Raw genomic sequence first — 16,333 nt, forward strand, 5'->3', positions numbered from 1 at the left:
TTGTTGCGCAATGACAAGACACATGAAAACATGACCATGACCTTTAGTTTATCTAGTTCCCGTCAGTATTGCAGAGAGCTATGCATCAATCATGTCTTGTCATAATGTAAACAGTCTTTGGACTTCGATCGTTTCAGCACCAAGGCGCCGATATTTCACACAGACAAACAAAAGGAAACAAATCTTAGCATTGCATATATGATAATTTTCTGACGCTTTGACGGTAATTCGCATAGCTAGAGGTGTCTGTCTGATAAAAGGACAATGAGCAGGAACACTCACAAGGTGCCAGGTATGAGTATAGATTGTCATAAAACAATGTCAAGGAGCGTTAATGTCGTTTGAACTATGTATTCATGTAGCACATCATTCAATCTTGGTCGCTGTCCAAAATATTGCTTGTATTGCGAACGTAGGATTGGCAGTCTGGCAATTGTGAAATCTAGAACAAACACGAAGTCTCCCTTTGGCTTTACCATGTTCACTTTTTGCTATTGTTCTTTTTTTTTTTTTGTAATCGGAAAAGTACCTCCCAGTCAGCCTTCCAAACATGAGAATGTAATTATCCAAGATAACACTGGATGAAGTCGGACCATGATTGTTCTAAATGAACGGTAACAATGTGTTTCCTTTATTTCATAGTAGAATGCGACCAGACTCCAAGCAGCCCATAACAAGCTGCTAATTGTAGAGGAATGAAACCATGAAAATGTCTTTAGAACATAATGCCGCTGAAAAAAACAAAAGCCCCAAGCAGAGAATGCGTTGGTCAGAAATCGCGTTAGTTCTGACCAACGACTGCTTCATCCGGTTTCCACGAGTCGACTTGTTGGGCTTGTTTCTCTTCGCTCTTGGGCGAGAGCGGCGGTAATCGCGCGGGATGTTGGCCGTTGTTTGTCGGTGGACGCGGCGAATTGTGCTCGATCCTAAAGACATCTGGCTTGTGACTCACTGGTCTAAGGGCGGGGTGATCTGTTGCCATTGGAAACGATAAAACAAAAACAGACGTATCAGAGAGAGAGAGACGGGATAATATTACCGTCTGGTTTAAACGTGACTACTTAGAAATCGAAAATTATTGACGACGATTTTATTATTTAATAATGTCAGTATTTAAAGAGATTTTTGAGAATAAGACAAGAAATTTGCGTCTCGTTAGAGTGGCGAGGGTGTCAGTTTAAAGGGAAAGTTTCCTCAAACATCAAACAGTTTGAAAAAAAGAACTTCACAATTTGTGATATTTCGCTGACACCTTAGGATTAAGAAACTGTTGAAGAGTCCATATCTTGAGAAGACAGCACACGGAATTCATCAAAACTTTGACATGAATTACAAGCGTTTTTAGGGCAGCTTACCATTAAAAAAACGTATAGTGGTGTGATGCTGTAACATGGAGCCCATTCATAGCTCGACTGCCAGGTCTACCTCCATGAGCTTTGATCTGATAATAGCCATATCATGATAGGCGTGCGAGGTAAGGTTCCTTACCATGATAGGCAGTATAAACAAGGTCAGCCATACAAAGCTAGCAGGTGATAAAAGGTCGTGATATGAATTTGCATTAATTATTTTTCCCCTTCATTTTTCAACAGTTACAGTCATCAGTGCCCCTTTTTATATTAACAATTATTATTCCTTCTTTATCATTCTATTAACGTGATAAAGTAATCAAGGGATTTTGGCGAAAACACGCTGTTTAAACTTGAAATTGAGTAATGTGAGATTAAGTCAAGAGTCAAGAATAGATCAAGATATGAAAGAAAATCGACATACCTTCATCATCAAAGATAGTTTTCTCTTGAGTTTCACCGTTCTTCAGCGGTGTGCCGAGGCGCGCCGCTGCGTTGGACACCGCGTGAAACCTACCCAGGAACGGAGGTGGGGACGGACGGTCTGTTTCGGCGTACCCGCTGGTCACATTCATGTTGGGCGGCGGGTTGCTCGACGGGCGAGGAGGTGGGACTTTCACCTCCGCGACCTGATGCTGGAAATACGACTCTTCGCTACTGATTGCCGAGCGAATCATGTCGAGCACGAGGTTCTTTTCTGCAAGATTTCGAGAGGGAAACAAGAATTAGTGTATCTCGTCATCATGTCCAGCATCACAAACTTTTCATAATTTCTCTTACATAAAAACGGACATATCAATTGGCTCTATAAATGCAGTGAATGTATTGCATCCCGACTAACTGACTATTGAATTGCAAAGTCGGTCGTCTATGCTTTGATTAATTGATTGATTGATTGATTGATTGATTGATTGATTGATTGATTGATTTTATTGTCGCCAATGGATATTCTTTGTAAATCTTGGCGGATATTATAGCAAATATACATAAAATACACAATTTTGCTTCAAGTATATACCTAAAGACAGTCATAGTCAGAAAATGCAAGTGAAACTTAAAAATAAAGAAATTAACATAGTATAACAGCAATAGCCATGCAACGGAGATATCTGTTATTTGTTTGATACGAACAAATATATATATATATATATATATATATGTATAAATAAAAAAACAGACGTAAATTAATTAACCGACCTCTTTCTCCGGCTGAGACCAGCCAGGCTTGGACCGCACTGATTGAGTCTGTCTGAAGAATCTGACATAGCATTTCCAGCACCTGGAATAATTAGAGAAAATCACACAAAGTGGACACGAAACGGTAAACAGTTAACTGTCATCAGTCTAAATAGCAAAGTGCTCAAGGGGCATGATTATTTGGATGAATATGAGGGACATTCTCTTAATATAAAGACCCCAATTGGCGAAAAAACCCAAACTAAAACCACGAACAGACATCAAAGGCTAGTTTAAAAAAAAGACGAAACAAAGCATAGATACTGATTATGTATAAATCTATGTATGCATTGATTATGTATGTTCAATTTTTTAGATTCAATGTCGCGTGTTAGCCGGTCATGAGACTCAAATGAATTTATCATTCCTTCGATGCTTGATAAGATATGAAATTACTTAGTCATACCGCCTTTGGACATTATGGAACATTCTAATCACCTTGGATTTGCGTCTGATTTCATTATATCTTGATTATGCGGGGGGGGGGGGGGGCATAATCATTCAATAATAATGGGAAGGGGCCCAAAATAACCGAAAGGGGCGAGTGAAGACCAGGGAAGACAGCCCACGATAACGGAAAGCGTTCAGATAAATTAGGAAGAGCAGCCCATCAACATTAGGAAAAGTGGTCCGCCATAGGGAAAGCATTCCAACATGAAGGAAAACTTCCCGTATAAGGAAGCGCGACTCTCCCTTTGCACGAACCTCTCTTGAGTTTTTGTGTTTGTTATTTCTTTGTGCCTTTCCCAGAAACAAATGCATCGATCTTATTATTGTATCGCACAACAAAAGTATCGATCTTAAGCACTTGTAAACATGCAACGAACAAGGCCGAGCCGTGATTCTTTCAGAGACAATAAATGTCCTTGCAGGAGAATAAGGACATTTAATTGACGCAGAAAAAGGAAAGAGTAAGAGAAACAATACCATCGGATTTAGTGGTTGGTGGTTCGCTTTTATCGTTCAAGGACCACTTTCAAGACTTTCCGAAATGACAAACAAATGCTTGCGCGTACACACACACACACACACACACACACATGTATAGTTTCTTAAGCGAAAAAGTTATCAAGTATACATCGAGGATTATTATTGTCTCTTATACACCAACCGAATACAATCAACAAGACCTCGTTCGCACCAATCATTATTATACGTTACTCGATGATTGTTTTGAGTAGAAAAGGTTACTACATTTATATGCAGGAAGTATAAAAGTCGCTCCGAGTCTTTGCCCGTCTCTCCGCGATGCGTGCATTGGACTATTCAACAGCAATTGTACGAATGATGAATAATAGATTGACCCACAATTTGAACTCACTTCAACGTTCATTCAACCGGTTTTCATTTCCCCGAACAGTTACTCTGTATTTTGATATACAGATCAGCGTATCTCCCCGTCATCTGTACATCAATATAACCACCCAATACAGTCATGTATTCATGTGATAGTGTTATCTATCTTTTAAAATGATATAAAAGATCATCTAAAATTCAGTACAATGAAACGAGGGAATATGTAACTTGCAAAAGCTAACATTATCTTCTCATGTTTCTGATAGTCCTGAGAGGTAAATCTGTTTTTTCGTATGCATTCATTATTTTCCTGGTATAGGCCCTAGTAGGGGCGGAGAAAGCTAGACATGTCTAAATTTGTGCAAGTTAAAACTTCAAAAGAAAAATACTTGAGAGAAGATTCACGTTAAAGAAGAGGAAACTCACAAGGGACTCGTTGCTTCCTTCTGCTGCGATATGGTACATGAGTTCGTGATCGTGCTGCTTCTGTCGCGAGACCCCACGCGACATCGCTCGCGAAGGTGGCGGAATTAGCCGACCGGTTTCGGCCGAGTATACCGAAGTGCGTTTCGGCTGTTCGGCTTGCACCTCCTTGATCTCTCGGGGCAAGCCGAGTCCCGCCTGCTCCGTGATCGCACGAAGCTCGTCTCGCCACCGGTCGGTTACGGGAACTGCACGAGAAGAAAGAGATCACGTTACCAGTCAATATCATGCTACTATTACCCACATGTATAATCTTTGAATGTTATGTGAATATGATGTATCAAAATCACTTTATTCAATTCGTATATCATTTATATGCAATTCATGACTTTGAATGTTTTCATCAGAGTAAAAGTTCCAATACGATACCGATCATCAGTGCTATTCATGCGATGTTTTAGCCTTAACTATTCTATCGATTAGGCAACATACATTGAAGAAAATGTACTATACTGACTAAAAGTTGTTACGTCAGACATAATTTGAATGCAAATCAAAATATTTTAACATTGTGATTACCTATGCAATTTTTTTCGTCTATAATAACAGTCACTTTTGCGATGTAGGCCATACACGATAATGTAAGACATCAGGGAAGTTCTTTACTCAGAAATGATGTTATGTTGGCATGCATCACGTACAGAATTACGTATAACAGCAAAAGGGATGTTCTTAGGGTTAAGCTCAATTACCGCGAAGAAAAAAAGAAAAGAGAACTGCCTTCAAGTCGCTGACATAGCGTGAGTGGGTATAGGCTCAATGAAAGCATGCCATGGTCGCTTTATACAGAACAAAGCATGAAGAGTATGACCAAAGCGATTATTCACGATGCAGCGCTCAGTGTACCGCTGTCTTGTATCTTTATTGTTTTTCCTTTTGTGGCAATTCGTGCAATCTGCACTATAGACGGTGTATACTGCAATGAATGCGCTAACATTTAGCCATGATGAAATTCAACGCCGTACGAACTTTGATGTTGGGTTGAACTGCACTTTCTGTCTAGACGCGTTTTGGCTCAATATCGACTGATTTGATTGAGATTTGATGTAATGCATAAATTATTACTGATATTAGGGTGAAGCCATCGAGCGAGTAACGATGGCCACCATTTCATCTTTTTCACCTGCCTACAGATTGTTAAATGCACGGAAGTATTAATAAAGTAATGCAACCGGTGGAAATTGATTTGATTCTACACAAAAACGTATCAAAGAATGCATCATTAAAAAGGCTGTTATTGGACCGAGGAGAACCGAACTTATTAGTTGTACATTGTTTGATACGGGGAGTAGGCCTAAACGACACTAAATTAAAGTGATGTTGATACATCCTCACCAAATTGAGGAGGTGGGGTGGGGTTGGCGAATGGCTATGACGTGGGTTCATATTGATACAAGCAACGAAAAGAGCAAACAACGTGTCTCGTTGAAATTGATCTGTAAAAGCCAACGCTACTATGCCTTTATACATTTCATGTGCAACGTTATAATGTCGGGAGAATCAATACTCCTATGAAAGGGAAAAGACTGAAATACGCAGTTGTTCTGTTGTGATGCATGCCGACAATGCAAACCGTATTGATCAAATAGGCGAGCGTATTCAAATGTACTTCAGCACACGGTAGACAAACTGGGCACACAGAAAGAATTAGAAGAATTATAGCAGCGTTCAAATATTGAAATAATTAGGAAGAAACATAGCACACATTCACAGCACAAAAGCCTTGTATGGGTTTCGGAACACATGCTGAGATCAAACATGTTAAAACAGTTTAGCGTGTCAGGCAAGAATTGACAGATGAGTTGCATCCGATGCAAAGTTTGTAGGTTAGTATCACGACAAGTGATGGCAGTCACACAACAACAAGTGTTTTTTTTTAAACATAAGAGCCAAAGGCGTGAGATAAGCATAGGAAAGTAACAAATGAATTTGATGAAGATGTTGGCGAGGCTGTGATTGAAGTCAAGCACTGTGAAATATGTCAAATGAATATTACAATTGTATTATTATCATAGATAACAAATAATGGAAACTTAACTGCTACCATTCACAGAAGTGGTGGTGATTGCGACTTTTTTGTAATATCGTGAGTGTATGGATTTGCCGAATAATGTGATTGATGTCTTCAGCAGTGAGTATTTAGATGGAAACAATCATGGAAGCATATATTCCTCTCAATCAAAGGGGACTAAGGTACCCATAAAGTCGAAATATCAGTATTAACAAAGGGTGCTCAAGCTCATAGGGTATTTTTATCACGCTCTGCTCTGACAGGTTGTCATAACCTGCGAGCTGAAGAAGTGCACTGAAGATACAAATCAGCCATGCATTGAGACTCAGGCCGACGAAATGATATGCATGAGGACACGTCATACTGTTAGCAGCAAGCCAAAGTGTTCAGACTTCAAAGCAAACCAGATCCACCAGGCAGTGGAGTGGGTGCATTTAGGGTTGAAATCACGTACTGAGTCCAAATATCGGTGCGTGAGTCTTTTCTCTGAAGCCCTGTGGGAACATGCTTAGACCAGTGAGGGTGTTGATGGGGTACCGAGATGAGTTTAGGGTTGGGTTTTGGACGTGGACCCGGTATTCTTGCTGGTTGACGTGAGGGATGCGGAACGTGTACATGCCCCGGGCCTCGGCCGTCGCCGGACGCTTCCGAAGCCGCGGGTTGACGAAGTAGCCTTCGTCGTGCACGGCGCAGATCGGCACGTCCAGTAGGCCTGTGTGTGTATCGACGGCAAGAAAAAAAAAAAAACCAACCAAAATCGATGGATCATTTTGTGATTGGCCAATTCTTGTGGCTTGCCACATGGGCGCCATTCGTCCTCGACAACCCAGGGGGGAATGTTTGAGGTATACACACGCTTCTTTTGACCTTGCAGTCGAACCCGGAGACAGAAAATATTGATATATAGGATGGCACTCTTGACTCATTAGGCCAACACGCCATGACAACCGGCAGTGTGGCTTATTCAGTCTTTAATCAAGCTTGCCTTTTCTATCTTCACGAAATTTAAAAACTGACTTTTTTCTTACAGTACACTACACTGTGTGAGGAAATATGTTTTTTCGCACGTTTAGAGTAAACGTCTGAATTTAGAGTGTTTTGTTATGTTAATATTAAGCGAGGAGAGAAAATTTAATTTTCTCATGAGTCAACGTTTCATTTTTTAACCAACGTGTGAAACTTCGCCAGCTACCACTGGCGCCAGACAATTAGAGGTTTTATGCATAAGTGTCGTTGGGGTTTTAATTTTACAAGGACTAAAACGATGCGTGTATAAACCGTTTAGCTAACATTCCATCTTGCTAAAATGATTTGCTCAAGAACTTGTGGGTCCGTCTTCTGTACGGTGTAATAATCCTTGACAGGCTGACGAAAGATACTATGTGTACAAAAAAATGAATGTTTTGTGATCGTTTGGATTGTATTCAGCTGAGGGGAGAGGTAGATGCACAAAATGTAGGAATCAATGAGTTAGTAGGCGACAGTAAGATATTTACAAAGACATGCATATATGATATACATTTTACACTCATACTAATATATCATTTCACTAATGCTGTCGTCACTGAAACACAATTCATTGCTCGCTGAATCTGTGGAAGAAAAAATGACAAGGGATGAACCGATTTCCGTGTTAGTTTGTATGACATTTGGCGTGATGCATGCATGACGATAGAGCGTTAGTGTAGGCTATGTACACCATTGTAACCATGGCAACACCGAGATGGCAAGAGAAAGGAGAAGTTGTGGCTCAGTGCCAATAGCCGTGTTTAGCATGGGTTTAGTGCGACTTCCAGAATATGCAGCAACCGGAGATGCGGGGGGGGGGGGGGGGGGGGGTGGGGGCATTTCACGACTTACTCAGACCAAAAGTTGGGTCAGCTCTCTCTTTGTAGGAGAGCGGAAATCGAGGATACATGGTGTTAGCATCAAGAAAATTCAGCTTGTGATTCCCGAGGGAAGGGTTGATGTGTTTGGGGTGGTAGTTGATGGCGTGAACGGGGAGTCTGCCCCCATTCGGCGATGCCTGCGGCCACGACCTCCTCAGTAGATCCATGTCATCCCTCGCTCCCATCGTGGTCGGACGACGGAGACTCAGCCGGGAGTTTGCGATGTAGCCGTCATCGTGCACGGAGCAAATCGGATAATCTAGTAACCCTGGAGTTACGTGTGTGCGGTAAATGTGTTAGTTGGGTCATTCGTTTCAGGAGAGATAAATCATAGATCGAATCTATCATACAAACTAAATTCTTCAAATACATCCCCGGAATACATCATCAAAAAGTGATAGAGTTCTCTGATATTGTCACACAATGTTGATGTGGACATTCATCGTTCTCAATTCTTATCATTTATCACAATATTCACATAAACGGAGACAGGTGTTGGGCATCACTGCAACTGGTCTTCGTTGAGAAAGTGAAGTTCATGGTGTATCGTTTTGAGTTCATCATTATCTATGAAATTATCTTGGATACGTCTCAAACCAGCTTGTGATACATGTAACTAGAGGTTGTGATCAAAGTCTATCAAGAACACGAGGCACGTTGAAATGTCCAGCTAAACAGTGAAAATCTTTTTCTTCGAATTTGCAGGGACTTTGTCCTACTCTTTGTTAGAAATCCACTTGTATTGACTGGAATGAAAATTATTATAATTCAGAGATTTGAACTTCCTTCTGAAGGAATGGAACAAAATAATGTAAATTACATGCATACAGAAGAAGGAACGAACATGTGCATTATATTGTCAATCAAATCAAACATGAAAAAAAAAGCACACCATGAGATAAAAACATAGCACATTCATTCTAACATATTCCTTCGCTATCATGTTTTCCCGGAATTTCATTTAACAGTAATACTCTCGTCATTTTATTCAGTGATCTTTCAGTATGTGGGTCAGAAAGAAAGATAAGAACAGAAAAACACTTTTTGATGCTATTACTGTGAAAAAACAATTATTTTCAAGGTTTCCGACATAAAAATACACAAAATGAACGAATTAGCATACCCGGTACAAAGTGGCCTTCTTTGAAATATTTGAATACTTGCATTAGAAATATGTCTGCTGAGAAATATGTGGAAAGAAGGGGAGGGGGGGGGGGTCGGGCAGGTTGAAGACGGTTTTTAAAAGTGAGCTGAAAATAAACATAAACAGCCTTTTCACTCGCGCTGGTATTCTTTTGAGAAGCCAGTTTCTTAACCCTATGAATTAACCATGCAATTCGTAAACAGTTCAACAGATACAAATAAGATTCCCTGTATATAGGTATTTGAGAAAATGTCAATTTGTCAAAGACTCTTTCTTTTTCTCGTAGGATACCTTACCTTTGATATGTCTGACGCGCTTAGAGTGTGGATTGTGACGCGCAAAGAACGAGCTCTGGCTGAGCTGGCCGAATCGCGCACTGGCCTGAGTGTGTGGTCGGCGTCCGGCGAAGTCCTTCTGGGTCATGGGGAGCTTGGCGGTGCGGGTGTTGTTGTCGGTGACGAGGCCCATGGTGTTGCGGACGACCAGGGTGTCGCCCTTGGAGGGCCGAAACACAGGTATACTCATTTGGGACGAATCTGTCCATGGGAAAATTGAGAAAAGATATAGGTTGATTATACATCGGTGTATAACGTGAGTATATTATACATAGAGGAAACTTATTGAACACGACGCTCATTCAAACCAATCGATTTGTACCATGCTTGTTTGATAGCACAAAATCATACTTTTTATCCCACAATATATTTCCGGTGCACGTAGGATATTAAACGATGCACCCTGTTCCGCGGGGACAAGATATAGGCCTACGTATCAATGCGAAGAGGTGGAATGATAAAAGATAATGCACGGAAGATGATTAAGTGCAGCAAGAACATCAATAACAGCACGCATATCTCTATGCCACAAGCTTTTGATACACAATATTCCACCCCAATCTCACTATGACTGTATCCTTGACGACATATACACTGGCGTTTATTATTCATAATCTTAACGGCGATGTACAAGGTACTTGTATGCTGTTCCCAGCCAATATCAATTACAGCTGTAGTCAACCCACTCTTTTTGTGTGTGACAAAAAGTGTTCTTAAGTCTAACATAATTGCGGACGTATATGGTGCCAAAATTCTGCCTTAATTTTCTTCTTTTTAAAAAAAAATTCCATTTAAGACTCCCATTACATGCGACGAGGTTGACAGGTACAATATAGATATTGATTTTCCTCTGGCGATCAAGTGTGTTTAATATGATCATTGTGAGTACAAAATAGCTGGCATGAAGGAGAGAAAATGGATTCCTTTCCACTTTCCTGGTCTGTTGGACATAACGGAGCAGCGCGCGAACGTACACCGATGGAATGCGAGCATAAGGATATCATAGGAAGATAGCCTCTGGGATACATAAAAAAAAACTAGTAACCAGCACACATCGTAGTATCCGTGAAGCAATATCCGAGAGAGCGAGGTAAAGATCACCATAGCAACGCTGAACACCTGCTATGATTGTGTGAGGCAAAGTTCAGCGGTTTTGTGTTTCATACTGAATTTTGAATGAACGAAATAATAATTCAGGCCGGGAAATGGCGATTCCAAATGAGGGGATAATTCAATCTCTAAACGGTGTAACAACGGTCGAATTAGAAATTGAGTTTCCTTGACCTGTGCCAGTGTACAATGATAGGCCCTACTGTAAATATATTGTATGCTGTAAGTCAAAGTGTGACGTATACCCGTAGATATGCCAACTAAATTAGTAACGATTATCTATTCTTCTCATCATTACATTTCGCTGATTTTATCTTAGAGATCTTTCGCTTTGAGTAAGGTGCAATATCTGGACTTGTAAAAAGGTAGTTTTGTAAACAAAGTGGAATGAAGAGGGGGGGGGGGGGTTGTTAAATTTGTGTGGGTGAACACTTTCTCCCCATCTCACACAGGACGATTTAATCACCCTTGTGAAACTACTATGTTTATCTGCTGATCAATACCTTCCTCAATTTCATTCAGTTTTACAGCAATGAGCATTAAAGACTGACTTTGATAACCGACTCCTACATACAGTAGGCATATACTGTATATACAAATAATATAGCCATCTTCTCAATATACATGTACTTGCATGAAACAAAGTTTCCGCTAAATTCTGATGAAGCAGCTCGTATAAGTGTATAATTATGCCACACTGCACGTCGATTCCTTTTTTTTTCTGAAAATCTCCAAAATATACAACGTACCTTAAAAAAGAAAGATCAATAACAATGCTTGCGTAATGATGTTCCCAAAATTTACATTATAGCTGGGCATATGGCCGTAGGCATATTTTATTTCTTACCACCAAACCCAAAACAAACAAACAAATAGCAAACGCACATACTTTCCAGATGATTGCAATAAAGTACACTACACTACTAGACGAATGCATAGTACATGGAATGAAAATGTGTCTCACTTGGCAGTGCAGTGCTAGATTAACCATATTGTTGGTGTTCAACTTGGAAATCTCTTTCATAATCCTACTTGAACTATTGTATATTGAACAATACTATGCCGCATCACTGACTATTTGCTATGGTCACCATGATGATACAAACAAATTATATCTATTTTCCACTGTCATTATCCGAATTTTGAATTTCTATTGCTTGATCTACACAGATTCACAAACATCCTACAGTTTTCATGTTTTTAGAAACAAAGGGGGGGGCGTTCGTTGTCCGCCCGGTTTCCTGACGACCTACATTGTACATTGTACGTGCCCCGGAATTCATATGTCACATAATACTAGTGGTATAACATGTCCACAATGTCTATTTATTGTAGTCCCTTCAATGTACATAATACAGTTGTACATCTCGTATATGTTAAGATACAAACAGATTAGTAAACTGTTACCGGCGCTTTTATCGAAAATACATAAAAAACTAATTATTCATTATTAAAAATACTAATTCTGGCAAGCAGTCAGATTGTATTGTTCTGCGACACACATTTCCCGAGTGTTTCTACATGAAACGAATATAATTCATACTCAGATTGTGTAAAATTACAGCACGTTGTATACTCAAGCAATTTTAATACTTCAACAAAGCTATAATGACGCAAATTTACCATTTCTGGGAGAAGTCATATATCCTGTTTTCGGCAGTATCTTTGCAAGTTGTGATGAAAGACAATATATATTCCTTTCTGCATGCTCATTCAGAACTGGTATCAGCAGCACCAATCTATAACATGATACAGAGAAATGATGATAACTACAATGAATAATTAAAGTACTATATTAACATTCTTTCTCACCTTCAGTCTATCGAAGTCACAAAATGTCTCGAAGGACGACAGAAAGGTATCCCGGGAGTAGATATCTCCAGTTGCTGGTTGTTAGGGCATGCGAGAGCGAAACGTCGCTCGGTGGTCTGTCTGTAATTTACGGCAAACATGCAAGTGTGCTGCGGGCGAGTGATCGCGAGACTTCGCAACATACGGCACGTAAGTGCATAACACAATCAATTTACTGGTGCCCCAGCCCCGTTGCTAGGGGACGCCTTTCTCCGCGCCAGCACTATGGGGTCAACCCCCAATAGATCAATGAGCGGGTTTTGTGCCTAACAACCGGCCCGGTGACCGCGCACAAAAGGTCTCGTCTCCGGTGAATAGGGGGCTACGTGTCACGCTTGCAGGACACAAACATGAGAGAGTTAATAGCGTATTTTGCGAAAGGCTTTCAGAATCCCATGTGTATTGAAAGGCTTGACTGGTTGTCGAAATGTCCAGCCACTGTATGCGGAGAACTAACAATCAACAAAGCGTGATACATTAACGCATTTGAAATCATGATGACAGTAAGGAAACTGCAGGGGGTGGAGTGCGGATGATAAAAGAATTTAACCGGAGCGCCCGATCGCGTTTTCGAAATGTAAACAAAGTCAGAAAAAAAAAGAAATATGAGGATTATTTCGATCAACGTCGTACATTCTCTTGTATTTGTTTACATAATGGTTATTGTTGTATGCATGCATGTATGTATATATATTTTCATGTATGCATAATTCATGAGTATTCAGAGGTACTCTTGTATGCTCTGCCGTATGCTCGCCCATCCTACATGTTCGTGTTATCCACACGCAGACAACCTACTTTGTTCATATCTACGTCTCTTCCCATCCATCCATCAACTTGATTAATTATGTCCCACAAAACATCGCATAACGACAATGGAATCTCCTCATCCTACAGCACGTCCAACCAAACTAAAATTTCTACACGAAGAAAATACCGGTAGGCCTACTCATACAAAAAAAGCAATGCACTTTGGAAAGCAACTCGTGCATTCTACATTATCCTTTCTCTCACACGTATACCTTCATGACTAAAATGTCACGAAAAGATCAAGATCATATTATGATACCGTCTCCCCTTTATTTACAGCCACATCCAATTTCGACATCCTTCTAACCTTCAGCAAATGCGATATCATGATCGCGATCACGGCATGAGTAATTGCCAAAATCCATTACATTACGCATATTTACAAGCAGCGTGCGGTGACGTGATCTCGGCAGGGAACACATGAAACGCAAAACCCACAGAGAGATAGATCGTATATCGCAGATCTGTAAACGCTGAAGACCCGTGCCATTGATCTGTCCAGAGTACAACTACACTATTTCTTCAAGTTGATCGAAGTTTGTACAGAAAAACAATCCCCTTTTTCTACAACACGCAACGATTTAATAGGAAATTGACACTTCTTTCCTCACAGCATAACATATACACTGTAGATGTATATACTAAGTTTTCTTTCATAAATACATTTTATGTAGAAGAATGTTTTGTTTTGTTTGTTTGTTTGTTTGTTTACTTTTTATTTATTTTTTTTTGGGGGGGATGTATCATTATGTAATTAATTCTATTATGTACAGTATATATAATACAGTGTACCAGCAAGCTCAACTCTTTGTGACATATCTCGGGCTCTACAGATAGCAAGCCCTATGCAAAGATGGATACCTAACATAAATATATCAAATTGTCTGATAGTGATGATGATTATGATAACAACAATAACGATAATATATGTAATGATAATAATAATAATAATAATGATAATGATAATAACAATTATAATAACAACAACAATGATGTTAATATCAATGATGATAACAGTGGTAGTAATAACATTTATATAATTCTTAATACAGACATTTCTCTGCACATTGATACAGAAAAGAACATGAATGAGAGTTACAACTTCAGAAGATATAAAATTTTCGGGATCATACAACTGATCATATCTTTTGATTGAGACCTAACTTCAGGTTTCTAACATTTTTTGGTGGGATAATGAGAAATCTCTTATGAAATGTGAAAGAGCATGTAATTCCACCCAGAGGAATTCAATGTTTATTTCATGAAAATTGGTTTTGAAATGGCTGAGATATCCAAAATGGAGTGATCCTATCAGAAGGTGGGACCAAACAATTTTTTTACAATCGCTCTGTTTTACCTTGTTTTTGAATGTCCCAGCCATTCCAAAGCTGATTTTCACCAAATAAACTTTGAATGGATCTTAGAATGGTATGCTCAGTACCATTTCATAGGTGGTTTCTTGGTATCTCACAAAAAGTTAAAAGCTCAATCCTCATCTCCACCAATACTATACAATCCCTTTAATTCTTCATGTGACATATCTCGAGCTCTATAGATATCAAGCCCTAGAGAAAGATGGATTCCTAACATTAACATATTAAATTGTCAGATAGAGATTATAGTAATAATAAGAAACCACCTATGAAATGGTACAGAGGAGGGCCCTCTGGTAGAGCAGTGGCAACACTGAAGAGGCTACCCTGGGTAAATAAGACCTTAATAATAATGATGATGATGATGATAATAATAATGATAATAATAAAAATAAATTATCATAATTATCATCATAACTACTACCACTACTACTACTACAATTGATAGTAACAATATTAATAATGATAATAATAATGGTAATAAATAACATTCATTTAACATTAATACAGGCATATTTCTATGCACACTGATACAGAACAGATCATGAATAAGAGTTACAAATTTAGATGTATAAGTTCTGGGACCATACAGCTGATGCTCTTTTCCATGCATTTCTTCCTTCAAAGGGGCTAAGAATTCATTCTAACTACAGTACCCTATAAGCCACTGCTCCACAATTGTAGGCTATACTGTTTAAACCCTTAGTGAGCATAACTGTACTGTACTAAAAATTCTTGAACACGATTCTTGTTTAATACATACACAAAAGACACAACACATACATCCATGCATTGGAAGTCAACTTTATTGCTGGAAATCATATAAATATAACTAAAATAAACTCATAGAACCATACATAACAAACATACATAAATATTCAGGTACAGTTGTACCACTTTTTTTTTCTTTGTTAACATATTGATCAGTTGTTTTGTTCTGAAAGAGGCAAGAGCATTATCACTCTTCATTGGCATAGCATTTTTTTTTAATAAGTATACAAACGCTGATATTAGTGTTCAGAATATTTGAAGATGTAGCACATCTACTACAAAAAGTGAAATACTTGGCAGCAGTTCTGATGTATTTAGTAAGATGCAGTTTCCCAGTGGAGCATTTGGTGTTGTGTGTCTGTTTCAAACATTCAACCACATTTGAATGTTCTTTCACATGCTGAGTTGATTATGTATGGAATATTACAAACTCCTGTAGATTATGAACTACTCATAAAAGAAGATGAAGATGAAGGGACATATTCAAGCATAAGGTTTTCTAACAGCCACTTTGAATACCCAGATCACAGTAGGTGGGACAAAAGATACTTGGTTAACTCCGAGCCCCCCCCCCCCCCCCCCCCCACAGTCGGGTCTTCATCTTTACCGTATGCATTTCTGGATTTTCAGGGAAAAGGGGTATATTTTAGGGGCTCAAATTGGGCAAAAATCTCT

At 39.3% G+C, this 16,333-nt stretch overlaps 1 protein-coding gene across 1 annotated transcript; it reads right to left on the minus strand.

The window, feature by feature from the left end:
- Positions 1 to 752: 752 nt before the first annotated feature.
- On the minus strand, positions 753 to 12,776 carry LOC139727979 (uncharacterized). The gene is made up of 8 exons (XM_071638950.1): positions 12,666 to 12,776; positions 9,705 to 9,944; positions 8,236 to 8,532; positions 6,830 to 7,087; positions 4,308 to 4,552; positions 2,547 to 2,628; positions 1,774 to 2,046; positions 753 to 972 (listed from the first exon to the last, which is right to left on the minus strand). Exons 2-8 carry the CDS (start codon positions 9,931 to 9,933, stop codon positions 782 to 784), a joined length of 1,575 nt encoding a protein of 524 aa, XP_071495051.1. The 5' UTR covers positions 9,934 to 9,944; positions 12,666 to 12,776; the 3' UTR covers positions 753 to 781.
- Between the last annotated feature and the right edge of the window lie 3,557 nt (positions 12,777 to 16,333).

Source organism: Diadema antillarum, unplaced genomic scaffold (genome assembly GCF_040938485.1).
Source record: "Diadema antillarum isolate AM-2024a unplaced genomic scaffold, OU_Dant_1.0 seq00000161_RagTag, whole genome shotgun sequence".
NCBI lineage: Eukaryota > Metazoa > Echinodermata > Echinoidea > Diadematoida > Diadematidae > Diadema > Diadema antillarum.

Coding starts and splice junctions, on each gene's coding strand:
- LOC139727979 (XM_071638950.1), bottom strand. CDS start 9,933: ATGAGTATACCTGTGTTTCGGCCCTCCAAGGGCGACACCCTGGTCGTC. Junction 7,088..8,235: donor TGACCCAACTTTTGGTCTGA/GTAAGTCGTGAA, acceptor ATACACACACAG/GCCTACTGGACGTGCCGATC. Junction 4,553..6,829: donor CGCACCGATATTTGGACTCA/GTACGTGATTTC, acceptor CTTCTCGTGCAG/TTCCCGTAACCGACCGGTGG.